The 18,807-nt window shown below is 42.6% G+C and overlaps 1 protein-coding gene across 2 annotated transcripts in view; it reads left to right on the top strand.

Moving 5' to 3' along the window:
* The window catches only part of LOC143808071 (putative cation-transporting ATPase 13A4), a 730,794-nt gene that overhangs the window by 676,499 nt on the left and 35,488 nt on the right, over positions 1–18,807 (top strand). For both annotated transcript variants that reach the window (XM_077290328.1, XM_077290327.1), the window contains 2 exons: positions 10,872–10,960; positions 17,445–17,525. In XM_077290328.1, coding sequence (XP_077146443.1) covers positions 10,872–10,960; positions 17,445–17,525 — 170 coding nt within the window. The remainder of the gene's footprint in view (positions 1–10,871; positions 10,961–17,444; positions 17,526–18,807) is intronic.

Here is an 18,807-nt window from a genome sequence, read left to right as displayed (position 1 = left end):
CCGTTTTTCCTCTGCCCCTGTGTTGCGTCAGCCTGATGTTGCTCTACCTTTTCAGGTTGAGGTCGACGCTTCTGAGATCGGAGCTGGGGCAGTGTTGTCGCAGAAAAGTTCTGACTGCTCCGTGATGAGGCCTTGTGCCTTCTTTTCCCGTAAATTTTCGCCCGCTGAGCGGAATTATGATGTTGGGAATCGGGAGCTTTTGGCCATGAAGTGGGCTTTTGAGGAGTGGCGCCATTGGCTTGAGGGGGCCAGACATCAGGTGGTGGTATTGACTGACCACAAAAACTTGATTTATCTTGAGACCGCCAGGCGCCTGAATCCTAGACAGGCGCGCTGGTCATTATTTTTCTCTCGGTTTAATTTTGTGGTGTCATACCTACCGGGTTCTAAGAATGTTAAGGCGGATGCCCTTTCTAGGAGTTTTGAGCCTGACTCGCCTGGTAACTCTGAGCCCACAGGTATCCTTAAGGATGGAGTGGTATTGTCAGCCGTTTCTCCAGACCTGCGGCGGGCCTTGCAGGAGTTTCAGGCGGATAGACCGGATCGTTGCCCACCTGATAAACTGTTTGTTCCTGATGATTGGACCAGTAGAGTCATCTCTGAGGTTCATTCTTCTGCGTTGGCAGGTCATCCTGGCATTTTTGGTACCAGGGATTTGGTGGCAAGGTCCTTCTGGTGGCCTTCCCTGTCACGAGATGTGCGAGGCTTTGTGCAGTCTTGTGACGTTTGTGCTCGGGCCAAGCCTTGTTGCTCTCGGGCTAGTGGATTATTGTTGCCCTTGCCCATTCCTAAGAGGCCTTGGACGCACATCTCGATGGATTTTATTTCAGATCTGCCTGTTTCTCAGAAGATGTCTGTCATCTGGGTGGTGTGTGACCGTTTCTCTAAGATGGTCCATTTGGTTCCTCTGCCCAAGTTGCCTTCTTCTTCCGAGTTGGTTCCTCTGTTTTTTCAAAATGTTGTTCGTTTGCATGGTATTCCTGAGAATATCATTTCTGACAGAGGGACCCAATTCGTGTCTAGATTTTGGCGGGCATTCTGTGCTAGGATGGGCATAGATTTATCTTTTTCGTCCGCTTTCCATCCTCAGACGAATGGCCAGACCGAGCGGACTAATCAGACCCTGGAGACATATCTGAGGTGTTTTGTGTCTGCTGACCAGGATGATTGGGTTGCTTTTTTGCCATTGGCAGAGTTCGCTCTCAATAATCGGGCCAGCTCTGCCACTTTGGTGTCCCCGTTTTTCTGTAATTCGGGGTTTCATCCTCGATTTTCCTCTGGTCAGGTGGAATCTTCGGATTGTCCTGGAGTGGATGCTGTGGTGGAGAGATTGCATCAGATCTGGGGGCAGGTGGTGGACAATTTGAGGTTGTCCCAGGAGAAGACTCAGCTTTTTGCCAACCGCCACCGTCGTGTTGGTCCTCGGCTTTGTGTTGGGGATTTGGTGTGGTTGTCTTCTCGTTTTGTCCCTATGAGGGTCTCTTCTCCTAAGTTTAAGCCTCGGTTCATCGGCCCGTATAAGATATTGGAGATTCTTAACCCTGTTTCCTTCCGTTTGGACCTCCCTGCATCCTTCTCTATTCATAACGTTTTTCATCGGTCATTATTGCGCAGGTATGAGGTACCGGTTGTGCCTTCCGTTGAGCCTCCTGCTCCGGTGTTGGTTGAGGGTGAGTTGGAGTACGTTGTGGAGAAAATCTTAGACTCTCGTGTTTCCAGACGGAGACTCCAGTATCTGGTCAAGTGGAAGGGATACGGCCAGGAGGATAATTCTTGGGTGAATGCATCTGATGTTCATGCCTCTGATCTGGTTCGTGCCTTTCATAGGGCCCATCCTGATCGCCCTGGTGGTTCTGGTGAGGGTTCGGTGCCCCCTCCTTGAGGGGGGGGTACTGTTGTGAATTTGGATTCTGGGCTCCCCCGGTGGCTACTGGTGGAATTGAACTGGTGTTTTCATCTTCTCTGTTCACCTGTTCCCATCAAGATGTGGGAGTCGCTATATAACCTTGCTGCTCTGTTAGTTGCTTGCCGGTCAACAATGTTATCAGAAGCCTCTCTGTGCTTGTTCCTGCTCCTAGACAACTACTAGATAAGTTGGACTCTTGTCCATGTTTGTTTTTGCATTTTTGTTCCAGTTCACAGCTGTAGTTTCGTTACTGTGTCTGGAAAGCTCTTGTGAACAGGAATTGCCACTCTGGTGTTATGAGTTAATGCCAGAGTTTTAAAGTAATTCCTGGATGGTATTTTGATAGGGTTTTCAGCTGACCATGAAAGTGTCCTTTCTGTCTTCTGCTATGTAGTAAGTGGACCTCAAATTTGCTAAACCTATTTTCATACTACGTTTGTTATTTCATCTTAATTCACCGCCAATACATGTGGGGGGCCTCTGTCTCCTTTCGGGGTATTTCTCTAGAGGTGAGCTAGGACTAATATTTTCCTCTGCTAGCATTATTTAGTCCTCCGGCTGGTGCTGGGCATCTAGAATCAACGTAGGCATGCTACCCGGCCACTGCTAGTTGTGCGTTAGGTTTAGTTCATGGTCAGCTCAGTTCCCATCTTCCAAGAGCTAGTTCCTATATATGCTGATGCTATGTTCTCTTGCCATTGAGAACATGACAGGGAATGTAGTGGTCTGGGTCAATGTACCAGCAGACTCATCTAGCACTGGCTGGGCAATGGGCAGGATGCAGAGGAAACACAGATATAGGCCCAAATAATAAAGTGGGCTAAATGCAGTTCAAAATTGGTAACAGGACTAACCAGGCGGCATTGCTTTGTTCAGTGGAGGACAACTGTAATGAAAGGCAGACACAGTTAGTAGGCCCAGATAATAAAGTGGGCCAAATAAAGTTTAAAATTGGTAACAGGAGTAAACAGGCGGCACTGCTTTGTTCAGAGGAGGATTACAGCAAGGAGCGGCAGACACCGTTAGTAGGCCCACCCAAACTAGTAGCCCAAATGCAGTTTAATATCTGATATAGGCCGAAAGCCTGAAGATTGAAGCTCAGCTTTGTAAAGTGGAGGAGAACACCAAGCAGCGGCAGACACCGTTACTAGGCCCCAACCAAACTAGTAGGCCAACTGCAGTGTTATATTAACAACTACTTAATGAGAGCCTGAAGATTGAAGCTCAAAAAAACCAAACAGGAGAAAACCCAGGAGCGGCAGACACCGTTAGTAGGCCCCAACCAAACTAGTAGGCCAACTGCAGTGTTATATTAACAACTACTTAATGAGAGCCTGAAGATTGAAGCTCAGGAAAGTAAACCTGGAGAACAACTTGGAGCGGCAGACACCGTTAGTAGGGCCCAACCACACTAGTAGGCCTAATGCAGTTTAATATCTGATATAGGCCGAAAGCCTGAAAATTGAGTCTCAGCTTTATTCAGTGGAGGACAACTGTAATGGGAGACAGACACAATAAGTAGGCCTAAATAAGTAATTAGGCAAAATGCAGTTCAAAATTGGTAAGTGGAGTACACAGGCGGCGTAGGGTGGTTCAGCGGAGGAGGGCATGTGTAATTAGTGGCTCTGAAACACTGAGTAGGCCTAAAATAAAAAGGAAGGCTATATTCAGTTCACAATTGGTAAAAGGAGTACACAGGTGGCATAGCTGGGTTCAGCGGTGGAGGACAACTGTTGTGAGAGTCTGACACAGTTACTAGGCCCAAATAAGTAAGTAGGCTAAATGCTGTTCTAAATTGGTAAGAGGAGTACACAGGCGGCCTAGCTTTTTCCAGCGGGGGACAGTTGTAAGTGTAATTTGTGGCGCAGACAGACAGACAGTCAGAGCCCTAAAATAAAAAGGTGGCTTCATGCAGTTCAAAACTGCTAGCAGGACTAACCAGGCGGCCTAGCTTGTTACAGCGGAGGACAGTTGTAATGTATGGCGCGGACAGACAGACAGACTGAGGCCTAAAATAAAAAAGGTGGCTAAATGCAGTTCAAAACTGCTAGCAGGACTAACCAGGCGGCCTAGCTTGTTTCAGCGTGGGAGGACAACTGTTATGAGAGGCTTACACAGTTACTAGGCACAAATAAGTAAGTAGGCTAAATGCAGTTCAAAATTGGTAACAGGAGTACACAGGCGGCATAGCTTTGTTCAGTGGAGGACAACTGTAAGGACTGGCTGAGACAGACACAGGTAGTAGGCATAAAATAAAAAGTAGGCTCTATGCAGTTTAAAATAGGTTACAGGGGTACACAGGCAGCATTGGTGTGGTCAGCGGAGGACGATTGCACCGAGGGGCAGACAGTTAGTAGGGCCAAAAAAGTAATAGGCAAAATGCAGCTAAAAATCGGTTACAGGAGTACGCAGGCGGCCTAGCTTTGTTCAGTGGAGGACAACAGCAGGGGAAGGTGGGGCAAAATAATTAGAAATCCATGATTGGTTCATTTTAATGAAGGTTAGGTCATCAACATTTTGGGTAGCCAGACGAGTCCTTTTTTCAGTCAGTATTGAATCAGCAGCACTGAATACTCTTTCTGATAGCACACTAGCAGCTGGGCAAGCGAGCTCCTGTAATGCATATTCTGCCAATTCAGGCCAGGTGCCTATTTTAGATGCCCAGTATTCAAAGGGGAATGACGTGTGAGGGAGAACATCGATAAGGGAGGAAAAATAGTTCGTAACCATACTGGACAAATGTTGTCTCCTGTCACTTTGAATCGAGGCAGCAGTACCTGTCGTGTCTGCGGTCATTGCGAAATCACTCCACAACCTGGTCATAAAACCCCTCTGTCCAAAGCCACTTCTGATTTGTGCCCCTCTAACACCTCTTGCATGTTGCCCCCTCATGTGAGAACCATCACCGCCGCCGTGTGCTGGGAATGCCTGAACCAAACGGTCAACAAGAGTTGCTTGTTTGGTAGCCAATATTTGCTCAAGGTTCTCATGTGGCATGATATTTTGCAATTTCCCTTTATAACGTGGATCCAGGAGGCAGGCCAACCAGTAATCGTCATCGGTCATCATTTTGAAAATGCGGGGGTCTCTTTTTAGGATACGCAAGGCATAATCAGCCATGTGGGCCAATGTTCCAGGTGTCAAATCAATGCTTGTGCTGGGTTGAGGAGCACTTTCTGGCAAATCCACCTTACTTGTCTCCCGCAAAAAAACCTGTACCTGACCTTGCACCACCAACACTTTCTATTCCCCCCTGAGAAGCTTCCTCCTCCCATAAATAATCATCCCCATCTTCCTCCTCCTCCTCCTCTTCGTCCGCAACCTAGTCCCCGAGACTTCCCTTAGCAGACAATGGCTGACTGTCATCAAGGCTTCCCTCCTCCTCGGCTGCAAACGCCTGCTCCTTAATGTGCGTCAAACATTGCATCAGCAGATGCATTAGTGGAATGCTCATGCTTATGATGGCGTCGTCCGCACTGACCAGCCGTGTGCATTCCTCAAAACACTGAAGGACTTGACAGAGGTCTTGGAGCTTCGACCACTGCACAGCAGACAACTCCATGTCTGCCATCCAACTGCCTGCCCGTGTGTGTGTATCCTCCCACAAATACATGACAGCACGCCTCTGTTCACACAGCCTCTGAAGCATGTGCAGTGTAGAGTTCCACCTTGCTGCAACATCGATTATTAGGCGGTGCTGGGGAAGCTTCAACGATCGCTGATGGTTCTGCATACGGCTGGAGTGTACGGGCGAACGGCGGATATGCGAGCAAAGACTTTGCACCTTCAGGAGCAGGGCTGGTAACCCCGGATAACTTTTCAGGAAGCACTGCACCACCAGGTTCAAGGTGTGAGCCAGGCAAGGTATGTGTTTCAGTTCTGAAAGGGCTATGGCAGCCATAAAATTCCTCCCGTTATCACTGACTACCTTGCCTGCCTCAAGATGTACACTGCCCAGCCATTACTGAGTTTCTTGCTGCAAGAACTCGGCCAGAACTTCCGCGGTGTGTCTGTTGTCGCCCAAACACTTCATTTCCAACACAGCCTGCTGAGGCTTACCACTAGCTGTTCCATAATGGGACACCTCGTGTGCAACACTGGCAGCTGCGGATGGAGTGGTTGTGCGACTGCGGTCTGTGGATGACCTTTCGCTTCGGCTGGAAGAGGAGGAGGAGGAGGTGTGGCGAACAACTACAGCAAAACAACAACCGAAAAAACAAACCTACCCCTTAAAACCATCAATCTTTATTAATCATCTAGTACAATACAAATAATCATCAAAAATCTGGATAAAAAACATCCCTATTAGGGACCAAATTCCTGGAATTAGGGACACAGCATATATATATATATATATATATATATATATATATATATATATATATATATATATATATATATATATATATATATATATATATATATATATATATATATATATATATACACTTAAATAGATGTCATTTTTGTACCAAAAAGAAACACAATAGAAAAACTAAAAAACAAAACAAAAAAGAAAACAATAAAAAAAACGAAAAAATGAAAAAAATATAAAAAAAATGAAAACATTACATATAATATGCCTATTCTGAACCTAGTAGGCCCTAAAGTCTGACAATGTGGGCGTTCAAACCCTGTGTACGCGGATGAGAGGGTGAGTACTTTCTTTTCCTAATGAGAGTCTCTTGGAGGGTGAGCTGGACTGGCGAGGTGCATATGGTGGGACTTGCGGTGGTGGTGGTGGTGGACATGGCAGATTGAGAGAGGGTTGGTGATGGTATTCTCGATGTAGGCCTACATGCTGTGTTTCCTACCAATAAACTTGTGATTCCCTGACTGCTTTGCCCTAGCGACGACACCTCCACATTTGCTGCTGTTGTTGTTCTAACCGGTGGGCTTACAGTGAGGGAAGGAATGTAGCGTTGCTGACTAGCTTCATTGTGAGCGGGTGCAACAACGTTACGGGACGTTTGGTAGCTAGTCCAGGCTTGCAAGTGCATGGTGTTTAAATGTCTATGCATGTAAGTTGTATTTAAACTTTTGACATTCTGACATCTGCTAAATGTCCTTGAGCATTTCTTACAGATCACTTTGCACTGATCTTTCGGATCTTGGTTAAAAAATTGCCAGACTGCACTCTTCCTACTATTGAATACCTTTTCAGGCATTGCACACTGTGCTACTTTAACCGGATGGCCACGCTGTCCGAAAAATGGTTTTGGCTTTGCTGAACTTTTTTGGCCAGAGACGGGCCTGCCAGATGAATGCAAATGTGATGTAGATGGCTGCTGACGATCCTCCTCCTCCGCTTCTGAGCTCCTGCCAGCGGCTCCCTCTTCCCCCAATGGCTGCCAATCTGGGTCAACAACTGGGTCATCTATCACCTCCTCTTCAATCTCATTTTCAGCTATCTCTGTGTCACCGTGTAAGGTGCTATAGCATTTGGGACAGGGCAACTTTTCAATTTTGAACTATCTGAAGAGGAGGCGAAAGAGCTAGAGGCAGAGTCAGCAAGGAAAGCCAAAACTTTTTCCTGCTGCTCCGGCTTTAACAGCGGTTTTCCTACTCCCAGAAAAGGTAGCGTTTGAGGCCTTGTGTAGCCGGACGATGACGCTGGCTCAAAAACTTGAGACTTAGGTGCTATTTTGATTTTCCCTCTACCACCCGAAGCTCCACCAGCACCACCACCACCACCATCAGCATTACCAGATGGCAATGACAGCCCAAGGCCACAACCTCTTCCACCAGCCTTCCTCATTCTTGGGAAAATGTAACCAAACTAATAACCGTTATATGGTACTGAAAAACAAGGTAGAAGGTGTATGTTAACTTGTTGTGAATATAAATCTCCCTTTTTATGTGTGGGTGAGTGCTGAATAAATTTGGCCCAATGTATGACAGTATAGTTTCTGTTGCAGAAAATGAATGACAGAAATACCACAGACAGGACTGGCACAGATAAGGCACTATTAATATGCTTCTTTTTTTATATGGGAGACTGGTGAATTAATCAGGCCCAATGTATGACAGTATAGTTTCTCTGGCAGAAAATGACTGACGGATACCACAGACAGGACTGCCACAGATTAGGCAATATTAATCTCCCTCTTTGTTTTTAAATGGGAGACTAGTCAATAAATCAGGCCCACTGTATTACAGTATAGTTTCTGTGGCTAAAAATGACTGCCAGAGAAACCACAGACAGGACTGGCACAGATTAGGCAATATTAATCTCCCTCTTTCTTTTATATGGGAGACTGGTGAATTAATCAGGCCCAATGTATGACAGTATAGTTTCTGTGGCTGAAAATGACTGACAGAGATACCACAGACAGGACTGGCACAGATAAGGCTATATTAAGCTCCTTCTTTTTTATATGGGAGACTGGTGAATTAATCAGGCCCAATGTATGACAATCTAGATTCTGTGGCAGAAAATGACTGACAGAGATACCACAGACAGGACTGGCACAGATGCACAGATTTGGCAATGTTAATCTCCCTTTATTATTTTTTTTTTATATGGGAGACTAGTAAATAAATCAGGCCCAATGTATGACAGTATAGTTTCTGTGGCAGAAAATGACTGACAGATACCACAGACAGGACTGCCACATATTTGGCAATGTTAATCTCCCTCTTTTTTTTTAAATGGGAGACTAGTCAATAAATCAGGCCCACTGTATTACAGTATAGTTTCTGTGGCTGAAAATGACTGACAGAGATACCACAGACAGGACTGGCACAGGTGCACAGATTTGGCAATATTATTCTCCCTCTTTTTTTATATGGGAGACTGGTGAACTAATCAGGCCCACTGTATTACAGTATAGTTTCTGTGGCTGAAAATGACTGACAGAGATACCACAGACAGGACTGGCACAGATGCACAGATTTGGCAATGTTAATCTCCCTTTATTATTTTTTTTTTATATGGGAGACTAGTAAATAAATCAGGCCCAATGTATGACAGTATAGTTTCTGTGGCAGAAAATGACTGACAGATACCACAGACAGGACTGCCACAGATTAGGCAATATTAATCTCCCTCTTTTTTTAAATGGGAGACTAGTCAATAAATCAGGCCCACTGTATTACAGTATAGTTTCTGTGGCTGAAAATTACTGACAGAGATACCACAGATAGGACTGGCACAGATGCACATATTTGGCAATGTTAATCTCCCTCTTTTTTTTAAAATGGGAGACTAGTCAATAAATCAGGCCCACTGTATTACAGTATAGTTTCTGCGGCTGAAAATGAGTGACAGATACCACAGACAGGACTGGCACAGATAAGGCAATATTAATCTCCCTCTTTTTTTTAAATGGGAGACTAGTCAATAAATCTGGCCCACTGTATTACAGTATAGTTTCTGTGGCAGAAAATGACTGACAGATACCACAGACAGGACTGCCACAGATTAGGCAATATTAATCTCCCTCTTTTTTTTATATGGGAGACTGGTGAATTAATCAGGCCCAATGTATGACAGTATAGTTTCTGTGGCTGAAAATGACTGACAGTGATACCACAGACATGACTGGCAGAGATTAGGCAATATTAATCTCCATCTTTTTTTATATGGGAGACTGGTGAATTAATCAGGCCCAGTGTATGACAGTATAGTTTCTGTGGCAGAACAGAAAATGACTGACAGATACCACAGACAGGACTGCCACAGATTAGGCAATATTAATCTCCCTCTTTTTTTTTTTTTTTAAATGGGAGACTAGTCGATAAATTAGGCCCACTGTATTACAGTATAGTTTCTGTGGCTTAAAATGACTGACAGATACCACAGACAGGACTGGCGCAGATGCACTGATTGGCAATATAAAACTCTCTTTTTAGGTGTGGGACAGTGCAGAAAAATACAGGCCCACTGTTTTACACTACACAGTTTCTGGGGCAGAAAGTGGCTTGAAGATATATATTAAAAAAAAAATAAATAAGGGACTGTACTATAATTACTATCTTCCTACAATAATCTCAGAAAAGTATGGCAGGCAGCAATAAAAAGGACTGCTGCACACAAAAGTGTGGACAAACAAACAAGATAGCTGTGCAGAAAGGAAGGAGCAGCAGGATTTGTGCTTTGAAAAAAGCAGTTGGTTTGCACAGCGGCGTACACACAGCAACGCAGCTATCAGGGAGCCTTATAAGCTACAGAGCTGATGCACAGAAATCCAGCCTCCACTGTCCCTGCAAAGAAAAGGTGGTGTTGGACAGTGGAAATCGCTACAGCACAAGCGGTTTGGGGGTTAATGTACCCTGTCTAACGCTATCCCTGCTTCTGACGAAGCTGCAGCACCCTCTGCCTATGCTCAGCTCGGCAGCAGTAAGATGGCGGTCGGCGGGAACGCCCCTTTATAGCCCCTGTGACGCAGCAGAAAGCAAGCCAATCACTGCCATGCCCTTCTCTAAGATGGTGGGGACCGAGACCTACGTCATCACGCTGCCCACACTCTGCGTCCACCTTCATTGGCTGAGAAAAGGCGCTGAAAGCGTCATACGAAACGCGACTTTGGCATGAAGATCGCCAACCGCGTGGCCGATCCCACGCTGGGATCGGGTCGGGTTTCACGAAACCCGACTTTGCCAAAAGTCGGCGACTTTTGAAATTGTTCGATCCGTATCGCTCAACCCTACTGATAACATATTACTTTATAATTGGAGCTATTAGGAGTTATTTAGTTAATCCATAATGGCATTTACTTAAGCACAGTATAGTACTGTATTGTAGGTATTAGATTTTATTTGTTATTTTTACATATTGAGTAATGGCTCCATTGTAATTCTTTTTATATCTAATGAATTTTTGTTACAATATTCTAAGCAGAAGGTACATTATATCTTCTTATTGTACAGGTCAACAATACCACAGTTGTTCTAGATTGAAATTTAAAGTACTAATCTCCATTCTATAATTTCAATGTTTTATATTTCCATTTTTCTTTTGTAGATGTGTTTACCATAATAATGATTGCACAACTGATTGCCTATTTATTTCTCTATTTTGCGAATATTGAATCCTTGTATCAAGATATGCAGGTGAGAACCACTTTTAAATTTGTGTATCTTATATCTTGGGGAGACAGGGCAAAAGCTTAAAACAAGAATGAATTCTCACCGCCACACAATAAGAGAAAAAAGAATGGATCTACCTGTGGCAATACATTTTTGTCTCCCAAATCATAACATTATGGACATGAAATTACTTGTATTGAAAGGTAACTTCAAAACACAGAGAGACAGAAGAGTCTGGGAATATAAACTGATGACGACCTTTGACACTTTCACTGCAGGAATGAATGTGTCGCATGTATTTATGTCTTTTTACATCAACTAAGGAACTTGCCCCTCAGACCATGTGGGGTCATCACAACAGAGACCCCAATAAAACAATCCTTATCTAAGAACTGGCCCAATATTTATGGACATAACGGTTTATCACCCATGGTAATTCTGCTTCATGCCACCTGTCTTATCCATGGTTTTTCCCTTTTTTTTTTTTTTCTTTTTTTCTATGCTGTTGTGCATAAATATGTGATTCTTCAGAATTTGTTTTAGTCTTTGCCTGATGAAGAGACCTGTGTAGTCTCGAAAGCTTGCAATTTGTTACCATCTTTTCAGTTAGCCATTAAAAGGTATCAACCACTGAGGACTCTCAATTCTAAATATTTTTGTATCTTATATAGAGTGTAATGTGCCTATTTGTGTTTTTTGCTTATTCCACTAACTTACAGTAACTAATAGTAGAGATTTTTTCTTGACTGCCCACTATCTTCTAAATGTTGAGGATTAAAACACTGGAGTGACATCGGTATTGGTCCCTGCGCTTCCTGTCTTTTCTTTCGCCGGGCGGCACTGTGCTCACATCGAGGGCAACATGGGCAACAACTTTATTTATTTGATTTCTGGGATTTGTAGTTCCACCCAGGCTGGGAGTTCAGGAGTTCAATAGTTAATTTATGTCAGTGTTTACTCTCTGCTATGTTGCCTAGGCTGATTTGAGCTCCTGAAATGTTGCTCTCCATTTTAATTTGGAGAATGACTGTGTGCTTTACTAGTATTTCCAATGGATATTCCTGTTTCTGACCTTGACTTGTTTACTGACTATTCTCTTGCCTTACGATTTTGTCCCTACATGTATGCCCTGTGCTTACCTGGCTACCAGACTATGCTTTCTGCCAGCATGCATCATCAACCAGCAGCCTGTCCTGTGACCTTAACCCTGGGGCCTGTTGTGAACTCCGTTTTCAGGCTCCCTCTTGTGGTCACAGATGGTATTGTGTGACTTTGGTTTTTTGGCTCCCCCTGGTGGTTTGGTTTATTATCCTGCGGGTCTGGCTGGATCAGCTGCCTCGTTATTCACCAGGGAGGCTCCTATTTCGCTCTGCTTCACTTCCACTTGTGGCCGGCTGTCAATGTATTCAGTGCTATTCTGATTACTCCTGATTATCCCGTTTTCTGCCTCTTCAGGATAAGCTAAGTTCTGTTTGAATATTTTTTGCTCATCTGCCTGCAATATGATTTCTGTGTATGATGTGTCTAGTCCAGCTTGCTAATATGTGATTTCATTTTGCTGGTAAGCTCTGGGGTACAGAGTTGCTTCCCCCACACCGTTAGTTGGTGCGGGGGCTCGAGCAATCTCTGCGTGGATATTTTGAATAGGGTTTTTTATTGACCGCACAGTTCCCTTCCTATTTTCTGCTATCTAGTATTAGCGGGCCTCATTTGCTAAATCTTATTTCATCTCTGCGTTTGTGCTTTCCAATTAACTCACCGTTAATATTTGTGGGGGGCTATTCTATATCTTTGGGGTCATTCCACTGAGGCAAGAGAGGACTTTCTTTCCCTCCAGGAATAGTCAGTTTCTCAGGCCGTGAAGAGACGTCTAGGATTTTTAGGTAACGTTCCACGGCTGCCTATAGTTGTTTGCGGATAGGATCAGGTTGCGGTCAATCTAGTTACCACTTCCCCAGAGCTAGTAGTCTGTTCAGTTACTTAGCTAGTCCGACCTGCGATCCTTGCCACTAGGATCATAACAGGGGCCCCTGTGTAAGTCTAGCTCCCTGTACAGGGGCTTAAGTGTGAAGGCCAGGGCAAGCCCCGGGATCTGGTCGATAGAGTGGCTTAGCCTGTCCATAGTATCTATTTTTTGAAAAATGAATTATGTTCCATAGATCTGTAGCTATGTGTTCAAATCTATACATATATGCATATGTTTATGTATGAAATACATGAATATATATACAGTTGTGCTCAGAAGTTTACATACCCCGGCAAAATGTTTGCTTTCTTGGCAGTTTTTCAGAGAATATGAATGATAACACCAAAACTTTTTCTCCACTCATGGTTAGTGTTTGGGTGAAACCATTTATTGTCAAACTACAGTGTTTTCTCTTTTTACATCATAATGACAACCCAAAGCATCCAAATAACCCTGACCAAAAGTTCACATACCCCATTTCTTAATACCGTGTATTGCCCCCTCTAACATCAATAACAGCTTAAAGTCTTTTGTTGTAGTTGTGGATGAACTTCTTTATTTTCACAGATGGTAAAGCTGCCCACTCTTCTTGGCAAAAAGCCTCCAGTTACTGTAAATTTCTGGGCTGTATAGCATGAACTGCAGTCTTGATGTCTCCCCAGAGTGTCTCAATGATATTGAGGTAGGAGACTGAGGTGGATACTCCAGAACCTTCACTTTGTTCTGCTGTAGCCAATGACAGGTCGACTTGGCCTTGTGTTTTGGATCGTTGTCATGTTGGAACGTCCAAGTGCGTCCTGTGCGCAGCTTCCAAGCTGATGAGTGCAAATTTGCCTCTACCATTTGCTGATAACATGCTGCATTCATCTTTCCTTCAACTTTGACCAAGTCTCCTGTGCCTTTGTAGCTCACTCATCCCCAAAACATCAGCCATCCACTTCCGTGCTTTACAGTAGGAATGTTGTTCCTTTCTTCATAGGCCTTGTTGACCTCCCTCCAAATGTCAAATTTTTGGTTGTGGCCAAAAAGTTTAATTTTGGTTGCATCACTCCATATTACCTTGTTTCAGAAGTTTTGAGGCTTGTCTATGTGCTGTTTTCCGTATTCTAGGTGAGATACTTTGTGGCATTTGCGCAGTAATTTCTTTCTCCTGGCGAATTGACCATGCAGCCCATTTTTCTTCAAGTGCCTCCTTATTGTGCATGTTGAAACAGCCACACTGCTAGTTTTCAGAGAGTCCTGTATATCAGCTGATGTTATTTGTGGGCTTTTCTTTGAATCCCAAACAATTTTCCTGTGGACGACATGCAGATGTGGACGACAGGCAGATGTGGATGACATTTTTGTTGGTCTTCCTGACCATGGTTTTGTTTTTACAGAGCCACTGATTTTCCATTTGTTAATCACATTTTAAATGCTGCTGACTGGAATTATCAATTCCTTGGATATCTTTTTGTATCCCTTTCCTGTTTTATACAGTTCAACTACCTTTTCCCATAGATCCATTGACAATTCTTTTGCTTTCCCCATGATTCACAATTCAGAAATGTCAGTGACTGAATGAAAGATGCAAGGGTCTTTCTGCATCCCAGAACTCACTCAGCTTTTATGCACACACACTGATTACAAGCAGAAAGGTCACAGGTGAGGATGTTACCTTTAGTAGCCATTCACACAAATTTGTGTCAACTTCTGTGCATGATCAAGGTTCTCTGTTTTGTGGTAAATGGCACACACTAGTAGGACCAGTCCTGAATGAATAACAGGTATTGTTGTGTTTAATCATTCTGCTCCTTTTTCTGCCAAGAAATTAGCCATCCTCTTCACCTCTACAAGGTCAGGGGCCCACAACCGTTTTTCTCTCAATCAGAGAAAACCGGTTCTATTATGCTGATCAGACTCTGATTAGAGTTTGATCAGAGTGGGATAATTTTTTCTTGGAGGTGGAGAGAAAAAAAAGTTTTCCCACCTTCTCAATTCTGTCAGTCTGTGAAAATCAGATCAGATGTCATCTGAGTGCTGTCTGATGTTTTCCACGGACCCATAGACTGGCATTGCTGATTTTGATCTAAAACTTGGGTCAAAATTGGACATGTCACCGATTTTCTTCTCCATTTGATATCTTCCATAAAAGTCTATCTAAATATAAAATAATATATCAAAATCAGTAAACGGTATGATAAAAAAGAAAATTCCATAATAGCATATTTTTTGGTAGCCAAAAAGCAGCAAAAAATGCAATAAGAGAAAATCAAAATGTATTTACCTCAAAATTGTATCAATAAAAACATCAGGTCACGGTGCAAAAAACAAGCCTTCACAAAGCTCCATTGACCAAAAATGAAAATGTTACAGACCTTTAAACACGGTGACACAGCCAAACAATGACTGTTGTAAATAAACAACATATAAAACAATTGTGTAATTGGTTTTTTTTGTGTGTAGAATTTCAGCTCACTTGACTTGTAATTTTTCTTGTGTTCCATTACACTAAATGGTAAAATGAATGGTGACATTAAAAATTTCAAAACATTTGGCAAAAATCAAAGCCCTCATATGACAATGTGAATTGAGTGATGAAAAAACTTATGATCTTAGTAGAAGGGGAGGAAGAAAGCAGAAATGCAAAAAACGGAAAATCACTATGTTGGAGTCATTATCCAGTCCTGAGCTTGTTTTCAGCTGTCATGTATCTGGAATCCTCATACAGGAGTTAATCCCCTCTGCCTCCCTCTGGCTGAGCTAATTCAGTCCTCTGCAGCCTGCAGGCCAGTGTCAGCTATAGTTCATGCTTCCTGGCTTGAGCCTCTAATCTGAAAACCTTAGTTTTCCTTATGCTTCTGACTGCCTGTACCCATGTATGACTCAACCTGATCTCTGGACTTTGCCCTTTGTTTTCCGTCTCTGATACCACTCTCCCTGACTGGCTTCGACTCTGGCCTGTACCCTCACTTCATCTTTCATCTCACGTTTTGGTTACCTCATTCCCGGTAGGCTCTGACTTCTTACTTGTCTCTGACTACGTGTTTTGCTGTTATCTTTGGTACTTTGGCTCCTGACAGTTTGGGATTTGGCTTGTCTGACTGCTCTTTTGTTACCTGTGGCACTTGTGCTGCTGCTCAGTGTTGCTACGCTGTGTGTGCAACATCTCTTCCCTCCCCAGCACCTTCCCGTGGAGGTCGCACTATACTGCACTGCAGCAGCACATTACATTTGGGAAGGGAGTAATCACAAGAGCTTTATGATCAGAAATGTATTGAGAAGAATGACCAATGTTGAGCAGTTTTCTCATGCTCAGAGCATTGCTCATTTTTCTCGCATTCCTAGCATTGTGTACAGTCTCTTCTGTAACATTGCAATCTAGTCCATGCTTCCTAACCGTGTTATTTGCAAAAATATACATCCACGTGTAAAGGCTTTGACCTTCTAAAGAAGATGATTAGATGATTGGTGATTAGATGTTATTTCTAAAGGAAAGGGCTTATGAATAAGTGTTGACATCAATGGGCATTACATGTAAAAAATGGAAAGGATGAAGATAGATTAGAGAGGCTCTTCATAGTGGCTTTCTCTCCAAAGAAACTAACATTTTGTGAAATATTTCAATTAGTGTCAACTTTATACTTTTTTTTTTTTTTTTCTTCTAAAAGTCATAATGATGGTTAGATTAAAGGGGAAAATATTCTTAGCTTTGCTTGGGATGATGATTGGTGAGAGGCATCGCCATTATCGAGTAATTATAATATTCAGTAATTGATCGGAGCCAATGTTGCATGCTTTTGCAATTTTCTGTTCCTCTGTAGCATTAACATTTAGACAATTCTTGTTTGGCTGATTGGTTTCTTTTTCAAAGGTTTTGATTTATTCATATGACATCTGGAAAAGAAGTAAAATAACTAATGTAAAGCAACATGGCAGATCAGCAGGAAAAGCAAAGAAATGAACAAAGTATAATGCATGCATTAAATTAAAAACATAAGTTTTTCTTGTGCTTCACAGGTGTACAGAAGCATGAGCCGTAAGGATGTTCTTTAAAAATATTGATCAATTAAATTGCTTTGTTCTACGTTTTTATTGTGCTAAGTTTCAGTTTATTTAGTTTATTTATTCCTTATCAATATTGTCCTTGTCTTGTTTATTTTGAAATATGCGAAGAAGTGAGAAAGCTCCAGCAGCTCCGGTCACAAACCCGATGGCACTGATAGCTCTGCTGGTCTGAAAAAGAACACATGTTCATTAGTGATGAGCGAATGTGCTCGCCACTACTCGATACTTGCCCGAGTATCACTGTGCTCAGTCTACACAGTGAGCACCGAGCATTTCCAGAATTATTCAGGTGAGGATGTTACCTGAGTAGCCATTCACACAAATTTGTGTCAACTTCTGTGCATGTTATCAGGCCAAAATTACCAGCGTATGTGAACTTTTGATCAGGATCTGATCAAACATCTAATTAAACCAGCAAATGACATAAGTGACAATTGTGTTAATTGCGAGAATAATGAAACATATTATATTAGTCTTGTTTATTTTCCTACTCAGCTTGTCTGCACACCATATTACTGGAGGAGGAATACCATAATAATGGTGGCTGCTCTATTTGTGGTTTCATATCTAGTTGAGGTAATACTTCTTATTTTATTTATTTTAACACAGTTCAACTATGCAATTATTTTTGTTATTTTTATTGTTATTATTCCTGTTGTTCTTAAATGGACATATTTTGTCAGGGACGTACATAGAAATCATGGGGCCCTATAGCAAAAGAGTTCTCAACATATTATGATGACCCCATAAATAACCCCATTTCTCTCCACATAGTCTGATGGCCCAACAAATAGTCCTCCACATAGTATGGTAGACCCATAAATAGTCCTCCACATAGTATGACGTACGATTGCTCCATTACTAGTCCTCCACATATTATGATGGCCCCATGAATAGCCCTCCCCATAATATGATGGCCTCATAAATAACCATTCACATAGTATGATGGCCCCACAAAGTGCTCATTGATTTAAAAGATACATAATCATTATTGTTTTCAGCTGTATCTGCATTCAGGATGCAGATACAGTTGAAAGTTGGGCTGACAGGGCACGGTGCTGGCATCAGGCACCCCAGACTCACGGGCCCCATAGCAGCCGCACGGTCTATTAGTGGTATATCCAGTGTCGGACTGGGGTGCCAAGGGCCCACCAGTAACCAAGTCTAGGGCCCCACTTTTCAGCTACATGCAAATGTGACATTATCCTCAATCTCAAATGTATCTAACAATAAACTGGGTACATTGTTAAATGAATACGATGCTGCCTATGTCTGTACATAGTGATTCAAGAATATAGTACCAAGTACTGCTCATATAAGAGGATGGTGGTCCACTCCTGCACAGGGGCCCACCAGAGGATTCTCATGTTCTCCTGAGGGCCAGTCAAAGCCTGGGTACCCCATGCTATTTTGTAGTAATTTGTGCTGGTTTAAACTGACATTAGTTTTCCAGTATTCTGGAGATTAGATGTTTTTGATTAGTAGCAATGGTCAGTCATCCTTGCTCAGGTTTACATTCCATTTCTGCATTTCAACAAAGCTTCTTTATACTTTGCTCAAATGTGAGCAATGGTCTATTTTTATTGTCTTCCTTTAGCATCCACTGTTCCTTTGCTGTATGAAATCAATTCAATTATTATAGTGGAACGATAAGCACAGTTTACATGTTTCTGTGACACACAATATATATGCCAGATAGAATATTTAGATCAATAACAAAATACATGTGTGCACCCTTGGAGAAAAAAAATAACATAAAACAAAATAAAAATACAAAATAAATCTTCATATGCTATAATAGCATAATCAGTTATAACAAATAAATAATAGTTCTAAAAGGATACATGTGCACATTTGA

Source organism: Ranitomeya variabilis, chromosome 2 (assembly GCF_051348905.1).
Source record: "Ranitomeya variabilis isolate aRanVar5 chromosome 2, aRanVar5.hap1, whole genome shotgun sequence".
Classification (NCBI taxonomy): Eukaryota; Metazoa; Chordata; class Amphibia; order Anura; family Dendrobatidae; genus Ranitomeya; species Ranitomeya variabilis.
Note: the sequence above shows the minus strand (reverse complement) of the source record. Positions and strands in the feature narration are given on the sequence as shown.